Here is a 10000-nt window from a genome sequence, read left to right as displayed (position 1 = left end):
TCTAATTGACTCAAATCATGCAATGTATACGTAATAAAAAGACAAGTAGTAACATAATCACAATTGCATTTATTAGAAAATAATTTTATTCATTAAAATTAAGCTTTAATAATCTCTTTCATCCAAAATATGAATAAGATGACAAATAGAATGATTACAAATCACAGGGCAAAACTTGATGTTAGTCACTATGGTAATGTATTACAAATCACAGGGCAAAACTTGATGTCAGTCACTATGGTAATGTATTACAAATCACAGGGCAAAACTTGATGTCAGTCACTATGGTAATGTATTACAAATCACAGGGCAAAACTTGATGTCAGTCACTATGGTAATGTATTACAAAATCACAGGGCAAAACTTGATGTCAGTCACTATGGTAATGTATTACAAATCACAGGGCAAAACTTGATGTCAGTCACTATGGTAATGTATTACAAAATCACAGGGCAAAACTTTATGTCAGTTACTATGGTAATGTATTACAAATCACAGGGCAAAACTTGATGTCAGTCACTATGGTAATGTATTACAAATCACAGGGCAAAACTTGATGTCAGTCACTATGGTAATGTATTACAAAATCACAGGGCAAAACTTGATGTCAGTTACTATGGTAATGTATTACAAATCACAGGGCAAAACTTGATGTCAGTCACTATGGTAATGTATTACAAATCACAGGGCAAAACTTTATGTCAGTTACTATGGTAATGTATTACAAATCACAGGGCAAAACTTGATGTCAGTCACTATGGTAATGTATTACAAATCAAAGGGCAAAACTTCATGTTAGTTACTATGGTAATATAATAACTAAATAATAAATAAATTATTTGTAAAATACACATTGTCAAATAAGTACCTACATATTTTTTACATAATCTGCAAAGTCTGTTTTCAAGGTGATTCTGTGATTTATTCAACTTGTACTCGATGTTAAGTAACCAAAAGTGGTGTTAAATTATCAAGATTTGCTAAGAAATCATTCTATTTTTTAAAATATCTTATGAATATAGAATATAATTAATCTTGTTCATTTGAAATTGTTATTCAAATAGTTTTCAAGAATTTGAAAGGAATTTGATTACTTTACACAAAACATTATAAATATTACAGAGTTGCTTAACTGTGCAGCAAAAAAAGACCTTTTATATACATTTACTTATGACTGTTTTCATGAAGTATTCAATATTTAGGAACAGCAAAAAGAGCATCAAATATTACTCTCACTGGTAATTGAGACTTCAGTTTACTAAGATAGACACAAAGTAAAACTATTTGTGAAACATGTTGTTACACCAGAGATAAGCTATTGAATAGACATTGGTTTAATTATAGTCTCAGTTGGGAGGCATCGCAGAGTTTTATTGACAGCGTTCCATTAACTTGCAGTGTACTGTTTTGGGACTTCCAATGTTTACACTATCTTGATCACAGGGTGATTAGAATTGCACAACAGAGGAACCACTATCACCACTTGTGGAAACTATCACATTGAAGAACAATAGATTTAGTTTGCATCTATCTTAAGTAAATGGAAGGCTGAATTACAAGTCAGGACAGCGAAAAGAATGGTGAATATGTGGCAACTCGAATGACACTAACAAAAACATACAAAACAACACAGATTGGTGCATTAAAGTCACATGATGATCACATGACTGGCATGAGGTAATATTTAAGTACGTAACAAGTTGAAAATGTATAAAAGGAGTTGAATTGGTGACAATAAAACTGTTGTTGTAATAGAAACAAAATATATGTTGCAATAATTATCTGAATGAAGTGTTTTCAGGAACCAATAACAAGTAATTTGAGAAATAAAACATGGATACAAAAATAGAAGTTATTAGATGATAAACTGACAATGAATATATATCAAGTCACATAGAATGCAGGAGATTTCATCTTAGCTTGCACATGCTATTAAATGACTATCAATGAGATTGATCACAAGGTGGAGATAGACACGATAAAGATAACCCACAAACATCCCTAACACAGTGTTTGCTCTGTATTTTGTTACATTTTGTTATCATTATCAAAAAACAGAGCAGATACTGTGTAAGGGAAGTTTGTGTGTTATCTTTATTGTGTCTACAGAGCAGACACTGTGTAAGAGATGTTCTGTGTGTTATCTTTATTGTGTCTATCTCAATATCAATACTTGTGATCTGAGTCTCTCTGATCTTGATACATTGTTTCAGAGGGTTTACCAGCTAGGACAAATTCTTCTATACATGTATTAAATATGACTTTGTTTCACAACAGTTATCTCTCTAAACAAGGTAAAGTGGGTGTTGAGTCTAAGCTTCCCCTTGCTGAGTGCTTTGGAGTGTGAAGGGAAGCCCCAAATGAAAATTACACAACAGATGATATCAAAATATTTTCAAAATTTATCTAACACCATTGCTGAAAAAAAAATTATTTCTCAGAAATGAATCACACCTCTTGTGTATTTGACAGGAGAGTGTGAAAGTATTCATCGAACATTTGTGAACACTTTTATTAAAGGAGAAAACAAACATGTATGATGTGGACATTATCAAATTGAACATTTGTTCCAAACACAAACTTGAAAATTGTACCTGAAATTGTTGACCACACTTCTTCAGTCTTTGATAATATGATTTACAACCACAGATGAATTTTCAGTTAAAGATATATGATGTATAGTGATGACAATGTCAAAAAAGTGGTATTTATAAACTCTTCATACTTTGTAGATTTGGTAAAGCCACACAATTCACCCTATAAATTTGTCAATGTGCTTGGCACAGTGTTTGACACAAAAGTAGAGAAATAATCAAAATACACTTCATGTTGTAATCATATACTGACTTTTCAACCCTCAATGAATAGTGATCACACCCTGTACTGTCCTACAATCTATAACATATCATCTTATCTACACTATACAACTGGTCTACCGGTATATATTAGGTTTTTAGCAGCATTAATGATGTACCTAGGGAACAATTTTCTCAGGAAATCAAAGATATCAAAATTTTGCCAAATTAAAGCTTGTCCTTTTGATAAAAAGAAATCTGGGTTTCATCATCTTGTTTTTCAATAGAGTTAACATAATATTTGGTGGCCATATTGGATTCTAATAATTAGCTTAATTTTCATATCATTATGATCTATATTTCAAATATTTGTATGGTGACCCCTGATTTTTTTTCTTGATTTTAACTGAGAATAGGTTGGAGTTTTCTAGAACAAAGTAACAGTCATTTTCAAGATGTCTGTTTTTAAGGCACATACTATCTTAATGGTTTCAGCTGCACATTGGTTAAACCACAGCCCCAGCACTCCAGACATGACCACATCTCATTCTCACACACATATCTTTACATGTAGATAGCCTTGACTGAGAAAGTTTCTTCATTTTTGTCTTCTGAATCATTGATAAAGATGAGGATTTCTGCACTTCCAGGAACCTGACTTGGAGTAAACCGAAGTCCAATAGTATACGTTTCACTTGCACCAATCTGAAATTGACATCAAATTTTGACATCAGACATTTGTGTCAGTTAGAACATACTAGGAAATTAGACTTCTAAATCCTATAACAGAGACCCATGATGCATGACGGCAAGTGTGATGTACTTCAGGGTATATGCATGATGGCAAGTGTGATCTACTTCAGGGTATATGCATGACGGCAAGTGTGATGTACTTCAGGGTATATGCATGACAGCAAGTGTGATGTACTTCAGGGTATATACATGACGGCAAGTGTGATGTACTTCAGGGTATATGCATGACGGCAAGTGTGATGTACTTCAGGGTATATGCATGACGGCAAGTGTGATGTACTTCAGGGTATATGTATGACGGCAAGTGTGATGTACTTCAGGGTATATGCATGATGGCAAGTGTGATGTACTTCAGGGTATATGCATGATGGCAAGTGTGATCTACTTCAGGGTATATGCATGACAGCAAGTGTGATGTACTTCAGGGTATATACATGACGGCAAGTGTGATGTACTTCAGGGTATATGCATGACGGCAAGTGTGATGTACTTCAGGGTATATGCATGACGGCAAGTGTGATGTACTTCAGGGTATATACATGACGGCAAGTGTGATGTACTTCAGGGTATATGCATGACGGCAAGTGTGATGTACTTCAGGGTATATGCATGACGGCAAGTGTGATGTACTTCAGGGTATATGTATGACGGCAAGTGTGATGTACTTCAGGGTATATGCATGATGGCAAGTGTGATGTACTTCAGGGTATATACATGACGGCAAGTGTGATGTACTTCAGGGTATATGCATGATGGCAAGTGTGATGTACTTCAGGGTATATACATGACGGCAAGTGTGATCTACTTCAGGGTATATGCATGACAGCAAGTGTGATGTACTTCAGGGTATATGCATGATGGCAAGTGTGATGTACTTCAGGGTATATACATGACGGCAAGTGTGATGTACTTCAGGGTATATGCATGATGGCAAGTGTGATGTACTTCAGGGTATATACATGACGGCAAGTGTGATCTACTTCAGGGTATATGCATGACGGCAAGTGTGATGTACTTCAGGGTATATGCATGACGGCAAGTGTGATGTACTTCAGGGTATATGTATGACGGCAAGTGTGATGTACTTCAGGGTATATGCATGATGGCAAGTGTGATGTACTTCAGGGTATATACATGACGGCAAGTGTGATGTACTTCAGGGTATATGCATGATGGCAAGTGTGATGTACTTCAGGGTATATACATGACGGCAAGTGTGATGTACTTCAGGGTATATGCATGACGGCAAGTGTGATGTACTTCAGGGTATATGTATGACGACAAGTGTGATGTACTTCAGGGTATATGTATGACGGCAAGTGTGATGTACTTCAGGGTATATACATGACGGCAAGTGTGATGTACTTCAGGGTATATGTATGATGGCAAGTGTGATGTACTACAGGGTATATGTATGACGGCAAGTGTGATGTACTTAAGGGTATATACATGACGGCAAGTGTGATGTACTTAAGGGTATATACATGACGGCAAGTGTGATGTACTTCAGGGTATATGCATGATGGCAAGTGTGATGTACTTCAGGGTATATGCATGACGGCAAGTGTGATGTACTTCAGGGTATATGCATGATGTCAAGTGTGATGTACTTCAGGGTATATGCATGACGGCAAGTGTGATGTACTTCCGGGTATATGCATGACGGCAAGTGTGATGTACTTCAGGGTATATGCATGGCGGCAAGTGTGATGTACTTCAGGGTATATGCATGACGGCAAGTGTGATGTACTTCAGGGTATATGCATGACGGCAAGTGTGATGTACTTCAGGGTATATGCATGATGGCAAGTGTGATGTACTTAAGGGTATATACATGACGGCAAGTGTGATGTACTTAAGGGTATATACATGACGGCAAGTGTGATGTACTTAAGGGTATATACATGACGGCAAGTGTGATGTACTTCAGGGTATATGCATGACGGCAAGTGTGATGTACTTAAGGGTATATGCATGATGGCAAGTGTGATGTACTTCAGGGTATATGCATGATGGCAAGTGTGATGTACTTAAGGGTATATACATGACGGCAAGTGTGATGTACTTCAGGGTATATGCATGACGGCAAGTGTGATGTACTTAAGGGTATATGCATGATGGCAAGTGTGATGTACTTAAGGGTATATACATGACGGCAAGTGTGATGTACTTAAGGGTATATGCATGACAGCAAGTGTGATGTACTTAAGGGTATATACATGACGGCAAGTGTGATGTACTTAAGGGTATATGCATGACAGCAAGTGTGATGTACTTAAGGGTATATGCATGATGGCAAGTGTGATGTACTTAAGGGTATATACATGACGGCAAGTGTGATGTACTTAAGGGTATATGCATGATGGCAAGTGTGATGTACTTAAGGGTATATACATGACGGCAAGTGTGATGTACTTAAGGGTATATACATGACGGCAAGTGTGATGTACTTCAGGGTATATGTATGACGGCAAGTGTGATGTACTTCAGGGTATATGCATGATGGCAAGTGTGATGTACTTCAGGGTATATGCATGATGGCAAGTGTGATGTACTTCAGGGTATATGCATGACGGCAAGTGTGATGTACTTCAGGGTATATGCATGACGGCAAGTGTGATGTACTTCAGGGTATATGTATGACGGCAAGTGTGATGTACTTCAGGGTATATGCATGATGGCAAGTGTGATGTACTGTGATCTGTATCTGTGGAGACTGTCTAACAATTCAGCAAAAATCCTCCGGATATTGGTTTTAGTCATGTGAATCACAGAGTGTTGACAATGCAGATTTAAACTGATGATAAACTAACTAGGTAAAAATACAATTGATTAAATATAACTTTTTTGTAAAGTTTGTTTTTCAAGTCTTTCTCTTCCATTGAATAGAATAATGACTGACAAGTACAACTGTTGACCAGACCGTGGACGAACAGAACCTGTTACAAACAGGGAAAGTAAACAAATGAACTGGATTAATAACACTTGGCACAGTACATGTATGTTGGAAGTACAGAGACTTGTATTACATTCCATCATTTGATAAGAACAAGTACATGGCCTATTTACATAGTAGTTCATGTTCAAAAACAAATTTCCAGTTCCCCTGGCATTTCATGTACACATAAAGAGGCCATAAAACTGTTCTTATTAAACCATGAAATTTAATACAAGTTTCTGCTGTTCCAACATGCTGTGCCAAGTGTTATTAATCCAATTCATTTGTTTACTTTCCCTGTTAATAGTCTTACCTCAATTCTTGTTTCTTTAAACTGCAACAAGTCATCTCTGTTACATCTCAGGTTAAAGATTTTCTTGGAGGGATATGGATTGGTGTAGGTGATACGCTGTAGACAGAGTACAAGAATATCAGATATAAAGTACAGTCACTCTGATGTTGTTATTAAATCTATACAAAGATTACAGTAATGATTTTCAAAGACACTGAGAGAGAGAGAGAGAGAGAGAGAGAGAGAGAGAGAGAGAGAGAGAGAGAGAGAGAGAGAGAGAGAGAGAGAGAGAGAGAGAGAGAGAGAGAGAGAGAGAGAGAGAGAGAGAGAGAGAGAGAGAGAGAGAGAAGGATGAGACGAAGCAGATAAGGAAAGCAGAATAGGGAGGATGAATACAATTCGAGATATACAAATACAATGTACATACATTCACATACATATAATCAATCATGTACACATATATTTTCATACCTTGTTACTTCCTTTACCGCCACCAACTGGCAATTGAAGTTCAAATGCCTTGGATATGATTGGCTGTCTACAGGTGACACAGACCAACCATGACCTTATCAACTGATGATATTCAGTATCTGAGAATAATTGAGTTAAGGTGTTTTATGATAAACTGATATGAACATTGTTATAAAACTTTTGTAATGTCACTGTAAAATTAAACTGAGTTAAGGTGTTTCATTAGACATTGAGAGAGAGTCACCTCATTCATAGCGTGATGGTTTGCAAATAACACTTAAATGCATGAAATGTCGCTGTAAGATTAAAACCGAATTTAATAAGGGGGGGGGGGGATGCACAAAGGTCAAAGTCAACATATGCTCAAATGATTGTTTCACAGAAATGACTGTGTATTAAACCAGTAACCCATACATTTTCTTAAACTTATTGCTCATTTTTACGCTGCAATTGTGTTTGTTTTTATCAGTGGGAGTGCCTGAAAGTGAGAGTGTGAGCACACATTTTTGTGTTTACAGGATCTCAAAATCTCGGGGGTAGAAAACAACAGCATGGTAAGGGGGGGGGGGGGGGGGGTAGGGTAGTAGAAAACAACAGCATGGTCGAGTGAAGAAGAGAAACCTGTTGGTTTATAAACTGATTTGACTGTGCTATACAACTAGCATACAAGTTATAAGGATACCAACAACATTAATGTACATGAATTTACTGCCGACTGCCGTTGGTCTCACACCAATGTGGATTTCATGCACTGAATTAGCTACCAACATAAACGCATCTGATGGTGCAATCTACACAAGTAAAAATAAGAAATAGAAAATGCATGAATAGTGATACAACTACTACTAACAATGATCATCAATAGTGAATTTTAGCGTATCGGGCCCAATATCCTTTAATTTTTGCCGATACGTGATCAGTTGTCCCGATACGCTATCAGATTGCTTAGGGTTCAGTAAATTGAAGTTTGCCGTCAGTATTGTTTTCGATAGGAGTAAAATGCATAAACTCGCTAATGGTAGTGTGACTCATACTACGGTACAACAGCTTTCGGTAAATCAAAGGCAAAAACAGCCTATCTGTAACGTCGGTTTGACTTTAGAAGAATGTCAGAACTGCCAGATTTTGACAACTATAAAATCAAACGATGCCGTGCCATTTTGGTATAAAGTATAAAAGTTTGACAAACTCATGAAGTTGGCATTCAGTGTCTAGTTAATTTTCTATGAGTGACTGAGTAACACCGAGTATGTCTCAACCCAAAAGCATGTGCATTCTTCAATGTCATGAAAAGAGTTGAACAGACTAATGTACCTTTCGATAAAGTGGCGATGTTATCTGTGATTATCAGTTTCATGTTCAATTTTACTCTGAAAACACGTTTAGTTTGTAGTTTGACATTGTAGACTTATACATTGTATGACTACGATGAAAGCATGGATTTTCCAATATGGCTGCCATGACGTCACAAACTATCGCGAGTTTTTGAAGTCCTCAATAGGGAGGTATAGTAAGTCATGTAAATCATGAATTTCGGACTAACATGATGTCTGCAGGTAGCTGTACACAAACTTTTCATGTTTTGAAAGTCTAATTTATCTGTGGACGTTTAGATTCAAATAATTTCAGCTAAGAATAATAATCGTTAACACTGCTTTAAAAAACTGTTATGAGTTTCTTATTGGGGCTAATATTTTGTAGTTATAAATTGGCCTTCAACTTTCCTTTGGCCATGTACATGCACTACTTCTTTGATATTATGGTGTACTTTATCATTAAGTTACTCAGGAATATAATTATTTTGTTATGTAAATATATGCTAATTTATGCTAATGGGCCGATATCCTTTCAACAAATCCTGGGGAGAACACTGGCTTGATAAATATCTTATTAACATTGCTACATTTTGGTATTTAGCTGACAAACATCTTTACTAACCTTACAACATTTTATTATCTGTCATGATAAATATCTTTACTAACATTGCTACATTTTTATTATCTGTCATGATAAATATTTTATTATCATTGCTATATTTTATTATCTGGATTTACAAATAATTCTGACTAGCACTGCTACATTTTCATTGGATGATGTAGAATTATTTGAGTAGACGGTTACACTGTAAATAATTTACTGAGAGAGTAGCAAGGTCGATATTAAAGATTTCTGTCAAATCACTGAGATGTCACTCTTTCAGGTGATAATATTGTTATCATTGTAATGCCAGAGTTATGCAGTTTTTTGTTGTAGATTTCACAAAATTTCTATTTCGGCCACAACATTGATTGTGACACGTTTAAGTTTGTAAAGTAATAATCACCTGCATCTCTTGTGGATGTGAAGAGAAACACTGCACAAGTCGTGATGCCTGGGTACCACGTAGTATCAGGGAGAAACGACTGGTCTGACCTTCAACAGAACTGATGTCCACTCTTTGTAAGGCATGGATATAAAATTGCCAAGTCTGTACTGGATGGGATAGAAATTGATCTCTGTAATAAAATAAAACATCAATCAATCAGTAATCAATCAATCAATCAATCAATCAATTAATCGTAAAACTGGCATGTCTGCAATGGATGGGATAGGAATTGATCTCTGTAATAAAATAACGTATCAATCAGTAAATAAATAAATAAATTAATAAATAAATAATCAATCAATTAATAATCAATCATAACACTGCCATGTCTGCACCAGATCAGATATGAATTGATCTCTGTAATAAAATCAAACATCGATTGATTG

General features: G+C 36.0%; 1 protein-coding gene across 1 annotated transcript in view; it reads right to left on the bottom strand.

The window, feature by feature from the left end:
- Positions 1-72: 72 nt before the first annotated feature.
- Positions 73-10000, bottom strand: part of LOC144451305 (nephrocystin-4-like) — a 66869-nt gene continuing 56941 nt past the window's right edge. Inside the window, exons 27-31 of the mRNA XM_078142109.1 lie at positions 9573-9744; positions 7932-8040; positions 7250-7368; positions 6800-6895; positions 73-3500 (exon numbers count right to left, since the gene is read on the bottom strand). Of these exons, the coding sequence (XP_077998235.1) occupies positions 3360-3500; positions 6800-6895; positions 7250-7368; positions 7932-8040; positions 9573-9744 (637 nt within the window). The 3' untranslated portion in view covers positions 73-3359. The remainder of the gene's footprint in view (positions 3501-6799; positions 6896-7249; positions 7369-7931; positions 8041-9572; positions 9745-10000) is intronic.

The sequence above is a fragment of the Glandiceps talaboti genome, chromosome 21 (assembly GCF_964340395.1).
Source record: "Glandiceps talaboti chromosome 21, keGlaTala1.1, whole genome shotgun sequence".
NCBI classification, from domain to species: domain Eukaryota; kingdom Metazoa; phylum Hemichordata; class Enteropneusta; family Spengelidae; genus Glandiceps; species Glandiceps talaboti.
Note: the sequence above shows the minus strand (reverse complement) of the source record. Positions and strands in the feature narration are given on the sequence as shown.